The sequence below is a fragment of the Periophthalmus magnuspinnatus genome, chromosome 4 (genome assembly GCF_009829125.3).
Source record: "Periophthalmus magnuspinnatus isolate fPerMag1 chromosome 4, fPerMag1.2.pri, whole genome shotgun sequence".
Lineage (NCBI taxonomy): Eukaryota > Metazoa > Chordata > Actinopteri > Gobiiformes > Gobiidae > Periophthalmus > Periophthalmus magnuspinnatus.
The window spans coordinates 33,070,814-33,088,778 of NC_047129.1; the positions used below are offsets into that span (position 1 = coordinate 33,070,814).

General features: G+C 43.1%; 1 protein-coding gene across 1 annotated transcript; it reads left to right on the forward strand.

The window, feature by feature from the left end:
• Positions 1 to 149: 149 nt before the first annotated feature.
• On the forward strand, positions 150 to 13,653 carry LOC117370156 (protein NLRC3-like). Its single transcript, XM_033965534.2, has 10 exons — positions 150 to 237; positions 2,482 to 2,549; positions 2,632 to 2,718; positions 8,771 to 8,869; positions 8,933 to 9,002; positions 9,103 to 9,301; positions 9,389 to 11,174; positions 11,245 to 11,412; positions 11,478 to 11,642; positions 13,632 to 13,653. The coding sequence occupies exons 2-10, from the start codon at positions 2,494 to 2,496 to the stop codon at positions 13,651 to 13,653; spliced, it is 2,652 nt and encodes an 883-aa protein (XP_033821425.1). The 5' UTR covers positions 150 to 237; positions 2,482 to 2,493.
• Positions 13,654 to 17,965: the final 4,312 nt, after the last annotated feature.

Here is a 17,965-nt window from a genome sequence, read left to right on the forward strand (position 1 = left end):
GGCAGGTAGTGGAGGGGGAGAGAACACAGGAGGACAAGAATTGCAGGCATCATGACATATATAAATTGATCCAGTAATAAAATATGAATGATTTACCTTCATCAGTCTCTGGAGGATCAAAGTCCAAAATATTTCCAGTTTATCAGAGATCTCAGTAGAGATTTTATATCAAGCAGAGGAGCAGAGGAGCAGAGGAGGCTCACAGAGACTCAGGAGGTGTTGGACTGTTTGTCTGAGGTAATAATGACTTATATTTACTTGTATTGTGTTACTTGTATTTTTGGACATGTTCTTTATGTAATCCTAGTTTTATGGTGTTAGACTCTTCACTTCTAATGGAGTATTGAGTCGTATTTTCAGGTGGTGCTCAGCGAGATTCACCTGTTTTACTTTTAGAAAATATTGAACTTTTAAGATTAGTTTCACTTATATTTGAAGTTGTACTTGATTCATTTCAATTTGAGATAACACTTCAGTTACGTGTATGTATATGTGTATAGATTTGTTTTATTTGTTTATCGTAGCCATGTAATTGTACTTAGTCACATTTAAGATCATATGAGTAGTGAGTACAGCACAAGTCCCAATGGTCCTGATCCACGTCTGTCTCACCTCTGTATCTGCTGCTTTATAAACAAACACACATAACACATAAACACGAGTCCATCTTTATCCATGCAGCTGTACTTTTACTTGAGTACACATGTGCAGTCCTCTCTCCATCACGTTGTTGTAGCTGTTGTAGCCTTGTTGTTGTTTTATGCTGAGCCATAGAGTGTAGATGAGACAGGCCATAGACACAGATGTAGTGTTCACTTTGAGCAGCTCAAATGTAGAGGGACATGAGCCTGTTATTGGTTTGTTTTGTGTCACAATCACAGGTCAAAGGTTTGATATAAAGTCTCTCCTGAGATCTCTGATAAACAGTAAAGATGTTGGACTGTGATCCTCCAGAGGCTGATGAAGGTTAATCATTCATGTTTTATTATTGTGTTGCTATAGTCGTGTTTCAGACGTCATAAACATTCTATACAACAATCATATTTAACACTGAAGAGTCAAATGTGTCTGATTCAAACACAGAGATTTGCTGTAATAATGTGAGTTCTTGGGTCACAGAAACAATCAGGTTCAACATTTGTGAATTTACATGTTGATGTGACTCGTGAAAATCTCATGTGATCAACTGAGAAATGTGTCTCTGTCCATCTGAAAGTACGACATTATCACACTGTAGAGTCTGAACAGCACCAACAGAGACAGATCCACTCTGGACCAACATTTAAGCCTTGTCTTTGTTCATCCAGTGTGGACTGAATGAATAATGCAGTGTAAAGGTCCTGTAGAAATACAAAACATTATGATTTATGGATTTAGTCCAAAATCTGTAGTTTTGTGCTCAACAGAATCAGACGAGCAGTTTTACAGAGATCACAGGCTGAAGCACACACACCCTCAGGACGCGCCGTTAAAGAGGCATTATGTAAATTTCCTGGAGGAGGGTACCTCACTGTCTCTATGGAGATGTTACTGTTTCACACAGAAGGTTCCGCAATGCAGCATTAAACCTATCTTTTTTGCATTTATATAATCCCAGTTGTTTTTATGACTCAAAATTGCAAAACTTACATTTTTACGATGAGCACGATCATCACCAAATGGCATCACCTGCTTGTTCCAATACAGAGTTTAATGCCACACTGTGGAATAATTCGAGCAAAACCATAGCATCTCCATGTAAACGAGCAGGTGACCCTCCACAGCAAAGTTACACAGTGCACCTTTAAGAGAAAATAACATGTTTGTAGAAAAGTAAAGAGGGAAACGTTTAGGACCAGACTCAGGATCTGGACCAGATCCAAGTCCCACAGACAGAGTCCAAAGTCCAGGTCCAGGACAGGTCCAGACAGCAGCAGTGATGGAAGGAGCTTTAAAGCTCTGAGTAATGTCAGGTTTATTTCTGTGTTTTGCCACATTAAAACACACGGGAATAGAACCACCAACCTGTCGCTGAGTCCAAATGTGCCTCTGTGTCTTTGGTCCTTTACTGTCTGTTTTACACTGCACTGTGTCTCTGTGTTTCTGTTTCAAGTGTCTTGCCTAAGGGTTGTGCCACTTGGTCTGGAGTTCATCAAGAGAAAACTCTGTTATTGGAGATTGGATTTTTTGGTTTTAGATCTGCAAATCCAGACAGACACTAGCGCTCTTTTCCTCATGAAATATAATCCTAATCTCATATCTGGCTAATCTGGGACAAAATGAAACAAAAAATGAGAAACATGTCAAAAAGAATTGTACAGAAAAATTGGTGAAACAGGAAATCGAGATGAAGATGAAACTTTGTAGAACTGCAGATAAACAAAGTGGAAGAAACATGAGGCAGTTAGACACATGTCACAATAAAACATGGGCGTGAAGTCCCTAAATGAGATTCCAGTGCTGAGGACTGTGGTCTAATGTGAGGTCCCCTGTGTCCCTCAGACTGGACTGAGCATGGATCAGACAGAGACCAAAGAGGACGAGGCCCCTCCCTCTATAAAAGCTCACAGGTAAGAGAGGATCACTAACACTCCACCACTGTTCTCCATGTCAGAGCTCAGACTAAAGCCACTGCTCCATCTGTGTCCACAGACCTGCTCCTGGGGCCAGAGGCGTCTCATTCAAGAGTGAGGACTCTATGGTACGAGTGATAGAGTCAAAAAGAGAACATGGTCCAGAGTAAGTCAGACTCACCTCATAATGTCAGGACTTTTTGTTCACAGCCTTTTTAGAATGATATGGACGACTTGTTTTTTATTAAACTCGACATAAGTGAGAGCTGCAGATGACTCTGTGACTGTGAGGAGGAACTTCATGCTCGTCTCAGCAGAAATGCAACACACTTATGTCTTTGTCCTACAAAAGGCCACACGTGTGCCTTGTTTGTTAATGTACACACATAAGTCTCTTGTCTTTCCTAGTTTCTTTGTCTCTTGTTAAAGTTGTGCTTCTACATGACATTTGTTTGCATATTTCCTTTTCCTTCTTTTTCAAACACACCAGGTCCTCTCTTAATTCTGCTTGTAATGAGGACTGTAATATGCAGTCGCTTGAACCCTGGCGAGCGATCACTGCAGGGTGTCGGGTCAGGACAGAGATAAGGTGTGTTCAGGTGAGACTGAAGAATGAGGGAGTCCACAGGCAGGTACAGGTAGAACGTTCCTTTAATGTCTTTACTTGAGGTGTGGGTGTGTATGTGTGAGAAAGAGTGAGTTTGTGTGTGTGTTTATCTACAAGAGAAGGAATAAACAAATACAAACATTATGTTAATCACAATCAAAATGGTGGTTACACAAGTGACTGCGTGCTTATTTACATAATGTGAATACAAAGAAGTCAACAAAATGACCGATAGGAGGCCAGTCTAGTCACGAGGCGAGCGTGTATAAATTCGAAAGTTATACTGAAAACTCTAAACTACACACAGTCAAATTATAAGTATAAGTTATAAACATATCACAAAATACACAGAATATTTAAATCTAATAATAATAATTCTATAATTCAGACATTAAGTCAGTCCGAGACAAAGCCGACGCACGTAACGTTGTGCGGCCACGTAAAATAATCATTCGAGTGTCCGCGGCGCGTGTGCACTCGTGCCCCCTCTAGTGGTGCAACAAGGGAAAACAACAAATAAGAACAACAACTGAACTAAACCAGTGATAGAACAGAACTAAATGGGCTCTATGGATAGTCTTTTATTCACTGCTGCTGTAACAATTACACCATCCGCTCACAGTACTGCTGGGGCATATGTGAATCAATCTCTTTCTTTCTGTGGGCTCAGGTCCCTCCAGACTGAGGAGTTCAGAGGCCTCGGTTTTAATGTTTTCATCACTGAGGGCAGTGATTCTGAAGATGTCATATTCTTGCTCAAACTTAAGCCAGTTTTCACTGACGTCACCATCAGAGACGAGAGGATCTGGTCGACAGAATCCACCCCTCATGACTGTCTTTGTGCAGAGATCAAATCTTCTGTCTTTAGTTTTCCCGTCTCCATCTTTCTTCATGGACTGTTCAGTGTTTGTGATGTTTCTCACTTCTGACATATAGATGTGTTCACAATAACCAGTCCATTTGTAATGTTCACAAGATATTTATTATCAGTGGACCAGAACATGTGTGGTACAGACTGTGTGTAGAGAACAGAATGTGACTGCAGCGACCCCTACAGTATACTCCCGGACATGTCCCAATTCACCAAATGCACCTTTTGAAGGGTCCTTCGAAGTACTCTTCAAAGTGTAGTTTGAAGCTTCCGGTCGAGAGTGTGTCCTCCTCAGTGTAGCCTCCATCTTACTGAAGTGGGACAGGCCTACACCACGGACCGCACTTCCACCGCTGTCTTTGAGCGTACGATACGCACATTATGTACGTTATTTTTAATTATTTATTATTTAATAGAAGAAAAGTCAAGATGTCGTCATCACAGCTGTTTCTTTCTGTTTAGATTGAATATCAATAGGCAAATATAACGTTCAAGGTGAATTTTTTTCTCATTTGTAGCTACTTCATAACTTAAACAAAATAAACCTTGTGAAAACGTAATAACAGAGACAGAGGTAACAGTATTATTTTCATTCATAGTCTATAAACCAGAGACACTGATTAGTTGTACATAAAGTGGGATATTGCAGTTTATGATTCAGTATTTTGTCCAGTGTCTGCACCACTTTAATAACAGTAGAGGGCGCTGTTTCCCTTCTATGCCGTGTCAGTTCTTTTCATCTTATTATTGTGAGGTATTTTCTAGCAGTGCAGCGCTACATCAAGCTAGTATCTTGATTTACTAACATGAAGGTAAATGACACGTGTCCACCAGGGGGCGCAGACCTATGGAATGTACCGGAACACATGAAGATTTTGTGCCCGTCTCAGGACTCTGTTCTGTCCTTTCCTCAGAGTCCGTTGCTTCATTGTTCACATTACCTGTGTGGATCATTAAACTCTTCTGACTTTATGTTTCTCTTGGTCTTTGACACAATAGAAATGAACATTCTTACATTTTTGTTATTGCAGTAATATTTTCTCATGATAATAATGTTTCTTATTGTCAATAACTGCACATTCCTTTATTCCATGTAACTCTCCTCCTTTTTAATCCTCAAACACACTGTACAGATCTTTATTCAGATTTAACAGTTTCATGTCGCTCTGTTGTAGATGAGGTAAACCAGCACGAACATCTGAACGTGTTTTGTGCAGTGGACTCCATTTTCTTCTGTTTTTTGCATAGTCGCAGTGCATGATGGGATATAGAAGTGTGTGAAGAGTGCATGGATGCAGGCTTCAGTAACGTCCGATCTCCGTGGAAACGCTGGAAACACAGGGCACATTTTGTTTTGCTCATTCGTCGTGTGCATTGAAATGGGACAGCCCTTGTCGTGCCAGAAATTATGTAACTGCCCTTCGACGCACATGTCCAATGGTGAATCTAAGGCCAGTTTGGCGAATTGAGACGCGGCCTCTGTTAACCCCTTAACGTTCCGCTGGCTCTCCCTCGGGTCGTTGCCTTTATGTTACAACTTTACAGCAATGTACGTGTATTTCTGCGTCACCCACACAAACAATCTATGCATCAAATGAAAGCTACGGCATTCATCTTTCTGAATATGTAAACCATTTACACCTCTAATCACCACAGTGCTGACAGGAAAGCCGTTATTACAGAGAAGTCAGAAATGTGAATCTGGACTTCACTTACCATTGAGGCTCTGGTTCTGTCAAACATCAACATATTCACACAAAGTTGGTCTCATTTGTTCCGTAAAGGTCCAGAGAATATAATCCAGTCAAGAAATTATGTCCACAAAGGAAGTTAGAGCCTCCATGTCCAATCTGCTGCAGGAAAGTGAAATCTGCTCCGTCACTTTTTTGCATTTCTTTTGTCGATTTGAAGCATAATAAACTTCTGAAGCGCCAACTTTGTTCCTCAGCGCAAAACAAACTTGTTAGCTTGTGATTGACACCAAAGTTGGCCAATAAGGTGGGGGCTGTGGGTTACTGAAGCCGCGGACAATGAATGAGAGCTATAGATGAGTGAAAGAGTATGCCCCACTCTCCCTCTTGTAGAATCAAGCTGTTACATCACACACGTTTAGTGATGTTTTCCTCTTACAGCCAATGAGCAGCGGAACACAACAATGCATGACATGCAATGGTTTCGCGTAAACAGACTGAGTTTGCTGTGCGCGTAAAAGGAGGAGACTGGATGCAAAGACCGGCGCGTAGTTTTGCGTTTTAAACATGACGAAACGGACAAAACACTGGATAAACTAGAGGCATCTTGGACCCAGAGTGGTTTGTGGAACCGAGTGACGATCTCATGGTGGACTCAGGAGCAGAGGACCTTATGTTTTGATGGACTGGATGCTGTTCTTCTGCTATTGACTTAATTGTGTGTCAAATATATCATGTGTAATCATTAGCATTAGCTAATGACCAATCATCACGCACACACCATTTGGGCGAAGTGTCTTGCCTAAGGACACAATGACAGAACTAAGGACACAATAACAGAAATTGATCCGAGCGGGACTCGATCCTCCAACCTCTAACCACTGAGCCACTGTTGCAGAATGACTGTCTCACTGTACGATCATGTACAGTGTGTTCTCAGTTTCCAGTGTGTGTCTGTTTACATTTTGAAGTGTGTGTGTGTTTGTTGATTGTTTGCAGTGTGTGGTTTGTAAATATATATTTATTTTGACCCATACCACTTGTTTTTACTGTATTTTATATACAAATATACATTTTATATTGTGTTTTGATATGATATATAAAGCTGCAGACACAGATTCCTCTCAGTGTGAGTTTTCAGTATTCAATTCAATTAATTTATTTTTGTAACGCCCAAAATCACAACAACAGTTGTCTCGAAGGGCGTTCATGTTTTGGTTGATGGGGGAAAGCGGAGTACCCGGAGGAAACCCATCCAGACACGAGGAGAAACATGAAAAACTCCACACAGAAAGGCCTGGGCGACCCGGGGATCGAACCAAACCCTCTGCTGTGAGACATGAGCCACTCAGCCACCGAGATATACACACAAAAACAAACAGGAAAATCAAACAACAGGAAATCAGACAAAACAAGAAAAGTAGAGCCTCGTTGATGTCTGTGGGTTGAAACATTCAAAAGTTATTGCATTTCTTCCAAACATTCTCCAAATGTCTCACTTTGGAGAACGTTTGGAGAGGCCTGGACTCTACTAATGATAAAATGTTTGTAAAACTTTCATTTTTATAGGTATTGACTTCAAATTTGAAATGTAAGTGGTCAACAAGATTTTCAGTTGAGATATAGTGTATTTTTGTCCCCAGCTCCTACTGCAGCTTTCTACACCTTCATTTTCACACAAAAAATGTAGGCGAGGATGAGAAAAAATATTTTTTATGTGTGTTCCAAAGTGTATAAATGCTCAGCAGACAAACTTACAGTGATTCTGACACCTGTGGGTAAAACTATAGGGTGTTACCTTTACAAAGACCCCAAACTTGTGTATTTACTACTGAGGGTTCAATAATAGTGATCATTTTAATTTGGAGAGATCAGAACAAAGACAATTTCACCAAAATGACTCAGAATGGTAAGGGGTTATGTTGAGGAATTTAGCCTTTTCCTCTCGTGTTTGTTAGTTTCTGCTAAGACAAAGAATAACCTTGAAACAGAGATAAAGTTCAGGAAGGAATTTACTAAATCACCCAGTAAAGAGCAATAATGTTCTGGGTCTGAGGATGGAGTTGTAGATGGGGCAGAGATTATGTCTCAAGCCCCATTTCTGTTTAAGGAAGGATTCTCTTTCCTAACGAAAATATCTTCTTTAACTCCCTCTCAAACTGTTTTTATCTGGCTAAGATTTAACCTTCACCATCTTCAAAGGAGTGGATAGTGTCTTTGAGATGGAGATGTACGGCGGACTGAGGTCCAGAGGAGCTCTCCCGTCGGTGTTGGTACATCCTCTTATGGAGCAGCTGTTTAGTTTCTCCAGTGTAACGCTCACTGCACTCTTCACTGAATGGAGTAGACTACATTACTCCGTTTGTGTTTTGAGGTTTTGTCCTTAGGGTGAATCAGTTTTTGCCTTAAAGTGTTTGTGGGTTTGAAAAAGACAGTTACATCTTTTCTTTTAGTGTCAGATTCCCTGTTGTCCTGTTTTTTATCTCTCTTCGATCTATTAAAGGCCCATTTTGGATATCCACAAGCAGAGAGGGCTTTGGCCACATGTTGCTCCTCCTTCACTTTTCCCTCTGTGTTTGTGGCTTGAGCTCTGTGGTGTACAGTACAGATCACTCTGAGTTTGTGCTGCAGTGGATGGTGTGAATCAAACAGCAGGTATTGGTCCATGTGTGTGTGTTTCCTGTAAACTTCTACCTGGAGTCGCCTGTTCTCTCCTATTGTTACTGCACAATCTAAAAAGGCCAGTTTGTTCTCCTTGGCTTCTTCCCGTGCGAACTTGATGTTAGGATGAGGTGAGCCCAAGGCACAGCCGTGGATTTGCCTGTAGAAGTTTCCTCTAAGCAGTCTATGATTCTGTTCTTGTACACACTGGTAGGGTCTCGTTTCAGCAAATTTCACAAACAACAGTGTCTAATGTTGTTTGTGTCTGTGTGAAAATTGAACCACAGACAGAACCAGAAGACATTGTATGTGATGATTCTGGAGTGAGGTGAACACAAGTGTTAAGAAGAGTCACTGTGACTGAAGTGTGTTTTCTTCTGTGTCTCAGGATCCACCAGAAACATCCTCCGTCTGAACCTGGTCCCATCTGTGAGTCCCTCAGGAGTGACATGTCCATGAAACTTCCATATAATTTTGCCGCTGAGCCGTAAGTTTCCATTGAATAAATTAATTGAAATGAACATAAGTGTTTGATGAGTCTCTCTCACAGAGTGGAGCAGCAGGGTCCAGAGGTCTCCAGTGGTCAGCACCATCAGACACAGCTGGACTCCATATTTAAGGTCTGTCACTAAAGTTTGTAAATGTTCAGATGAATGAGAACTTGTTCCACACAGATCTGACACTGACTGTGTTTGTGTTGTTTATAATGTGTCTGTTCAGCTTCTGGAGGAGGACATCTTCACTTTTGTCCAGAAGGAGCTAAAGAAGCTCCACAAGGTTCTGAGTACAGATTACCCAGAATGCTTAGCGCCTGTAGAGGATGAAGAGCAGAGGAGCAACAGTGAGGCTGTTCTGAAGATCACACTGAACTTCCTGAGGGGGATGAAGCAGAAGGAGCTGGCTGAGCGTCTGTGGAGCAGTAGGACCATTTAACACATTTAACAAGGTGCTCACAGTCGTTTTATATTCTCTGAGACTCAGGCCTGTATCTGTTGTCTTCATTCAGGCAGTTATTCTGGAGTTTGTCAGCGTAAACTGAAGTCTAACCTGCAGCAGAAGTTTGAGTGTGTGTTTGAGGGCATCACTAAAGCAGGAAACCCCACCCTTCTGAATCAGATCTACACAGAGCTCTACATCACAGAGGGAGGGTCTTCAGAGGTCAACCAGGAACATGAGGTCAGACACATGGAAACAGCCTCCAGGAAACCAGGCCCAGCAGAGACACCCATCACATGTGAAGACATGTTTAAAGGCCCAGCTCACACACATGGACCAATCAGAACAGTGCTGACAAAGGGAGTGGCTGGCATCGGGAAAACAGTGCTCACTCAGAAGTTCAGTCTGGACTGGGCTGAAGGCAAAGCCAACCAGGACATACAGCGGCTGTTCCCGTTCACTTTCAGATCACTCAATGTGCTGAAGAAGAGAAGCTTCAGCTTGGTGACACTTGTTCGTCACTTCTTTAGTCAAACACAAACAGAACTCTGCAGCTTTGAACACCTCCAGGTGCTCTTCATCTTTGACGGTCTGGACGAGTGCAGACTTCCTCTGGACTTCACCAAAACCAAGGCCCTGACCGACCCCACAGAGTCCACCTCACTGCATGTGCTGCTGGTAAACCTCATCAGGGGGAGTCTGCTTCCCTCCGCTCGCCTCTGGATAACCACACGACCTGCAGCGGCCAATCAGATCCCTGCTGAGTGCGTCTCCATGGTGACAGAGATCAGAGGGTTCACCGACCCACAGAAGGAGCAATACTTCAGGAAGAGGTTCAGAGACGAAGCAGATGCAATCATCTCCCACATCAGGACGTCCAGAAGCCTCCACATCATGTGCTACATGCCAATCTTCTGCTGGATCACTGCCACAGTTCTGGAGCATGTGTTGAAAAGCAGAGAGAGAGGAGAGCTGCCCAAGACCCTGACTCAGATGTACATCCACTTCCTGGTGGTTCAGGCTAAAGTGAAGAACATCAAGTATGAAGAAGGATCTGAGACAGACCCACACTGGAGTCCAGAGACCAGGAAGATGGTGGAGTCTCTGGGAAAACTGGCCTTTGAGCAGCTGCAGAAAGGAAACCTGATCTTCTACGAGTGTGACCTGAGTGAGTGTGGACTGGACACTGCAGCGGCCTCAGTGTACTCTGGAGTGTTCACACAGGTCTTTAGAGAGGAGCCAGGCCTGTACCAGGACAAGGTCTACTGCTTCATCCATCTGAGTGTGCAGGAGTTTCTGGCTGCTCTTCACGTCCATCAGACCTTCATCAACACTGGGATCAACCTGCTCTCAGAGAAACAAACATCATCATGGACAAATATTGTTAGCAGTAAATCAGTTCAGTTTTACCAGTCAGCTGTGGACCAGACCTTACAGAGTCCAAATGGACACCTGGACCTGCTCCTCCGCTTCCTCCTGGGTCTATCGCTGTCGACCAATCAGAGCCTTCTACACGGTCTGATGACACAGACAGGAAGTGGCTCCCAGACCAATCAGGAAACAGCTGAGTACATCAAGAAGAAGCTGAATGAGGACGTGTCTGCAGAGAGGAGCATCAACCTGCTCCACTGTCTGAATGAACTGAATGAGTGTTCTCTGGTGGAGCAGATCCAACAGGTCCTGAGGTCAGGACGTCTGTCTAAAGCTAAACTGTCTCCTGCTCAGTGGTCAGCTCTGGCCTTCATCTTACTGTCATCAGAAGAAGACCTGGAGCAGTTTGAGCTGAAGAAATACTGTGCTTCAGAGGAGGTTCTCCTGAGGCTGCTGCCAGTGGTCAAGGCCTCCAACAAAGCTCTGTGAGTAACATTTGTTTAACAGAGGATGGTTTGATTCAACTTCTACATGAACAATGTTTTCTGTCTCCAGACTGAGCGGCTGTAACCTGTCAGAGAGAAGCTGTGAAGCTCTGGCCTCAGTCCTCAGCTCCTCCAGTCTCACACACCTGGATCTCAGTCACAACGACCTCCAGGACTCAGGAGTGGAGCTGCTGTGTTCTGGACTGAAGAGCGCCCCCTGCAGACTGGAGACGCTCAGGTGAGATGCTCCCATGATGCACTCTGCCCCCTTGTGTCCACATGAGTGTAATGCTGTGTCTTTAGGCTGTCTGGATGTCTGGTCTCACAGAGGGGCGGGGCTGCTCTGGCCTCAGCTCTGAGCTCCGCCCCCTCCCACCTGAGAGAGTTAGACCTGAGCTACAACCATCCAGGACCCTCAGCCGAGCTCCTCACCGCTCTACAGGACCAGCGCCCCCTGCTGTCTGTCAGGTGAGAGCGCCCCCTGCTGTCTGTCAGAGGCACAACCACACACACACAGCAGCACACTGGAGGTGAGGCCTTTAGGCACAAAGGCAGAGGAACCACCAACCCTCAGGTGACTCCCACCTCCATCTGCATTGGTCCAGATGTTGGACCTGGTTTATGGATCATATCTCATAACTATATATTGTACTTCCACTCAGAGTTGCTCTGCGGCAGCAGCAGCAGTAGTAGTAGTAGTAGTAGTATCAGTAGTAGTATTTGTAATAGTATTATTTATAGTAACAGTGTTTATACTGTCGGTTTCTGTTCTGTTGCATGAAGCACAGGCGCAGAGGCACAGGGATCGTTCTGTAAATCTTTATTGTTGGTTACAGCAGCACTGTTGGGTTAAGGGCAGGACACGGTGAGATTTTAAAAGAGTCTAACAAAGTCAGTCTCACAGAGTCTCACAATCTCTCAGAGTCTGAAGAAGGTGAGCACCAATGTTTTATATTACTCGAGCAGTGGGAGTTAACATTCTATAGATAAGAAATTTAACGCAAAATTGAACAATGTGACTGAATCAGGAAGTCAAACAATGTGACTGCATCACTGGTCTATAATACCCAGAGTGGGGGATATATGGCCACTGCTGCAGGGAAAACAGAATGTTTTACACCATTATAAGAAAGTAAGCAACATTACATTTATATATTGTACACAATACCTGTGTATGGGTGTAGACCTGGTCCTTCTCCTGGTCTCAGTCTGGATCTGAGGGTCCACTGTGCAGGACTCAGGGTGAGGTTCTGACAGGACTATATATATAGTATATATAGAGATATATACATACACCTAAGTCCTGTGCTTGTCTGTGTAGTCTGCTGGGGCTGCTTTAGTTCTGGGTCAGTCTTGTTTAGTCCTGGTTCAGTCTTTGTTTAGCCCTGGTTCAGTTCTGATAGATCCAGTCCTGGATTATTGTGAAGTAAATATGTGTGTTTTAGTCATGTTCAAAGTCATCATCAGTGACACGTGCTGTAACAGTCAGTATTACCAGTGTATTTCTGTTGTAGTACCTGACAGCACCATATGATGGCGCCTCTCTATTTGTAATGTACTGTAAGGTCACAGGTCATCACTTGTTGCTGTGTTATGAACACACACCTGTGCGCTCTACAGCTCAAGTAATGTGGAGGTAACATCATTATAACATGGAGCTCAGAGTCACTTTTACATAATCTAGGACTTTAAAAAGCAGAGGGTTGGTCATTAGAGTCTGAGCAGAGATATGAACTTTGACCTGAGTCTATAAAGTCAAATGTATTTCCAAAGACAAAATAAAGCAGCAGTGAACATGGAGAATATAAAGGAGAGGAGGAGACAAACATGTGGACAATTCAAATCACTGCTTTAGAGCTGAAACGTCACAACAAACTGAAACTGACATTTAAAAAACATCAAGTGTTTCAAACTGATGTCATGTGTTTCAGTCTGATGTCGTGTGTTTCAGTCTGATGTCGTGTGTTTCAGTCTGATGTTTCAGTCTGATGTCGTGTGTTTCAGTCTGATGTCGTGTGTTTCAGTCTGATGTCGTGTGTTTCAGTCTGATGTCGTGTGTTTCAGTCTGATGTTTCAGTCTGATGTCGTGTGTTTCAGTCTGATGTTGTGTGTTTCAGTCTGATGTCGTGTGTTTCAGTCTGATGTCGTGTGTTTCAGTCTGATGTTGTGTGTTTCAGTCTGATGTCGTGTGTTTCAGTCTCATGTCGTGTGTTTCAGTCTGATGTCGTGTGTTTCAGTCTGATGTCGTGTGTTTCAGTCTGATGTTGTGTGTTTCAGTCTGATGTCGTGTGTTTCAGTCTGATGTCGTGTGTTTCAGTCTGATGTTGTGTGTTTCAGTCTGATGTCGTGTGTTTCAGTCTCATGTCGTGTGTTTCAGTCTGATGTCGTGTGTTTCAGTCTCATGTCGTGTGTTTCAGTCTGATGTCGCGTGTTTCAGTCTGATGTCGTGTGTTTCAGACTGGACCATGCTGGGGGTTAACACCAGGACTCAGAAAGTGTAAGTTTTGATAAACTCCATTTGAAACAGACACTTATTTAAATGTATAAAATGGTCCATGGACCTCACATAGAATATATATAGTTGTGTGACCTCAGACTGTGAGGTCCACAGCTGTGTCCACGACTGACTCCTGAAGCAGATCCTGAAGAGTCCAGTCTGGAGCTGTGTAACTGCACTCATGTTTCAGCTCAAACACAACAGTGATCTTCATTCTTCTTCTGGAGACAGTGGATTTAAACCAATCCCCTGTTCTCCTCTGAGCTCCTCTGCTGCCTCCTCCTCATCACTAGAACAACAACAGACACACAAACACTGGCAAAAGGACAGAAGCTGTGAACAAGCTCCTGAAACACAGAGCCACATGTCTCTGTGTGCACCAAGCCCCATCAGAACTACTGCTGCTGGAGCAAAGGAGGAGCAAAGGAGGCGCAAAGGAGGAGCAAAGGAGGAGCAAAGGAGGAGCACCAAGCCCCATCAGAACTACTGCTGCTGGAGCAAAGGAGGAGCACAGGAGGAGCAAAGGAGGAGCAAAGGAGGAGCAAAGGAGGAGCACCAAGCCCCATCAGAACTACTGCTGCTGGAGCAAAGGAGGAGCAAAGGAGGAGCAAAGGAGGAGCACCAAGCCCCATCAGAACTACTGCTGCTGGAGCAAAGGAGGAGCACAGGAGGAGCAAAGGAGGAGCACCAAACCCCATCAGAACTACTGCTGCTGGAGCAAAGGAGGAGCAAAGGAGGAGCAAAGGAGGAGCAAAAGAGGAGCAAAGGAGGAGCACCAAACCCCATCAGAACTACTGCTGCTGGAGTGTAGGAGGAGCAAAGGAGGAGCACAGAGGAGTGTAGGAGGAGCACAGGAGGAGCACAGAGGAGTGTAGGAGGAGCACAGGAGGAGCACAGAGGAGTGTAGGAGGAGCACAGGAGGAGCACAGAGGAGTGTAGAATGTGTGGAGTGACGTCAGAGACTGGAGCTGCACTTTGTCACTGCAGCAACAAACTCAAGTTTTACACTGAAAAGAATCTGAAATAGATGTGAGGCTGAAACTAAAGGAAATATAGAGCTGAAGCAAAAGAAACATGAGCCAAATATAAGACATGATTCACAAATAAAATCATCAGAATAAAAATACATTCATCATAAATAATTGACTTTAAATCCATCTTTCATGAATAGATTGACCCATATTAAACTATAATTAAATGTGTGTCTCCACATGGGACTAACTGCTGCTGTGTTGTGTCTTCTCTCCATCAGATTTCTGTGATCTCACTCTGGATCCAAACACAGCTCAGATAAACCTCAAACTGTCTCACCACAAGAAGAAGGTGACACGTGTGACAGAGGAGCAGCCGTATCCAGATCATCAGGACAGATTTGAGACCTGGCATCAGATTCTGTGTTCCACTGGTCTGACTGGTCGCTGTTACTGGGAGGTTCAGTGGAGAGGAGATGTTTATATATCAGTGTCTTACAGAAGAATCAGAAGGAAAGGAGACAATGACAGTTTGTTTGGAGGCAATGATCAGTCCTGGAGTCTGATCTGTTCTGAAGGTCATTTCTCTGTTCTTCATAATAACAAACTCACCTCCCTCCCTCAGTCCTGTTCCTCCTCTTCTGGGACAGTCTCAGTGTTTGTGGACTGTCCTGCTGGCTCTCTGTCCTTCTACACAGTCTCCTCTGACCAACTGACCCACCTCCACACCTTCAACACCACATTCACTCACACTCTGTTCCCTGGGTTTATGCTCTGGTCTGAAGACTCCTCAGTGTCTCTGTGTCCGACAGACTCACCCTCCTCTGTGTAAAATACAACAAATCTGTAGAAAAATCACTTTGTAAATGTTTTATTTTGACTTGATTTGAGCAGAGATTTACTTTTCTAATGTGTTATTTCCTCTCAAAGACAAACTGCAGACATCAGCCTCACACTCATGTCTGTACTGAACAAACCACTGTGTTCAATATGAACTTTACAAACTCATAAACTCCACATGCAGTAAGTACAGTCTGTATATGTGCTACTTTAATACTCCCATGGGAAAGTATGTTGTACTTTTATGTTCTGAGGCAGTGTTTTTGTCCAATAAGAAGGAGGAGGAGACACAGTGGTGCAGACCATAGTAATCAGTACATGTGGACATTTATCAACCTTTATTCAACTCGGAGAAGCCGACCGGAGCCACACCAAACAAACTAAACCATGAACTCATAGAAAACCATGTCAAGTTTGAGTCTTATTGTGTTTTCAGCCACAAATAAAAGACAAAAGTTCAAACACAAACTGTGTGCTGTAAGAATCTGTCTAGTTTAACCTGAGACGGGTCAGAATTCTCAGGTGGAGTTCTCTGTGTAACTGTCAGATGCAGATGTGTGGACCTGGTTTATGGTTCATGTCTCTGTCATTACTGGGCCTGTCCACATCTTCCACATCGTCTTCTCTGTCAATAAGCAAAAGTCACATGAGTTTTTCACAATATCGTCATAAAGTGGAGCCATTATTCAAGCCCAAAGACGTGAGTGTCGTCGACTTTAAACCATAAGATTAATATGACGAGTCTGTGGAGCCGATCATTTGTGGATCAGAAGTTTGGAGATTTCTTTCAAAAACAGTGACTCTCCCATAGAGTTACATAAGCCCCGCCCTCCGTCTGAAACTATGACATCATCAGAGTGTCGAAGGTGAACACGGCCGACACCGAGGATCGATCAGATTAGTACATTTAATGAAACTCAAAGGGACAGTGACCGTCTCAAACTGTGGAAAAAAGTGACTGTATAAAAATGTGCAGGGACATGGAGGGACAGACTCTGAAAATGTGAGCTCAGAGATAAAAAAAAAAAACCCCACAATAACACCATATGATGTTCAGTTTGTATCCATGGTAACGCACACAGAGATTTGAATCACCACAGATTACAACCCCGAAAGACACAACTCACACAAACTCCTGAATTATCACGTGTGTAAATGTCACTTTTTATCATTCTCAGTGGGACAAGAGACAGGGGCCAAAATGGACGATTTGTAATGAGTCTCAAAAGAACTGTGCTGCCCCCTTCTGGAGCACAAATGTTCTGCAGTGGTAAAAATGAGGCTGTGATCTTCCTCTTCATCCCTTTGGAACAGTTCAGAAGATTGTTCCTCTTGGTCTTCTTCATTTTGTGGGTAAACTGGTGTAGTCTGAATGTTCTGTGGATTATTTAGAAAGTGTCCAACACAAATTGTAGTTTTATATCAGTAATAAGACGATATACATGGGTGAATACAGCATTTTGAAAACAATAAAAAAAAAATTTAAAAAGTTGATCTAAATATGTTCTGTGTTAAAGTTTGTAATAGTAGTTAAGTGAAAGCTTTTAAATCCATCAGAGAAAGGAAAACAGCACAGGTGCAAATAACAATACATTTGACCCAATAGAGAACAGTGTCCTCTGCATTTGACCTAATAGAGAACAGTGTCCTCTGCATTTGACCCAATAGAGAACAGTGTCCTCTGCATTTGACCCAATAGAGAACAGTGTCCTCTGCATTTGACCCAATAGAGAACAGTGTCCTCTGCATTTGACCCAATAGAGAACAATGTCCTCTGCATTTGACCTTATGAACATAACTCACAGATTTTTTGCCGTGACGTGTAGATGACGCCTGTAATGGGATATTTATCGGGTACAGTAGTTGGTGCCATGTTGGTTTTATTAAACAAGAAAAGAGGGTTATTAATGTAACACTGGAAAACTAAATTAATCCTAAAAACTGGTTTAATACTAATATTTGAGCTGTTAGTGAATGTTTATGTTTGTCGTTTCTGTATTTGGCCTTCCTCCACCCTCCAGATCCACCCGATCAGTGGCTCCTCCGCTGCAGCGACTCTTTTACTTATTCGTAGTTTATTTGTGTATTACCCAGTGGCTTAACGTGTACACATGTCTGAGTATTATTTTTGTAAAAGTAAATCTTATGTAATGTTTTGACCACCTGTCCTCCCGTCTGTTTGTTCTACGCCCGGTTTACATGTTTTCTTTTTGTGCCTCCACCTCTGAACCGAGGGGCTCGTAACATTTACATCAGCAGCAAGAACAAATACGACAAGCGACAAAACCGACCGGAGGAACAGAACGTGAAAGTACCGACTCTGACAGCACAGACACAAAATATAAACTCTAAATCACATCTGAAGAACACAAAAGCTCAGATCGTTTCATGTTGTTACATAAAGCTCAAGTCACTTTAGACTCACAGAAGAGGAAGCACAACATTTACTCGAGTAAGAGTACTGTTACTTTGTACAGTACCGT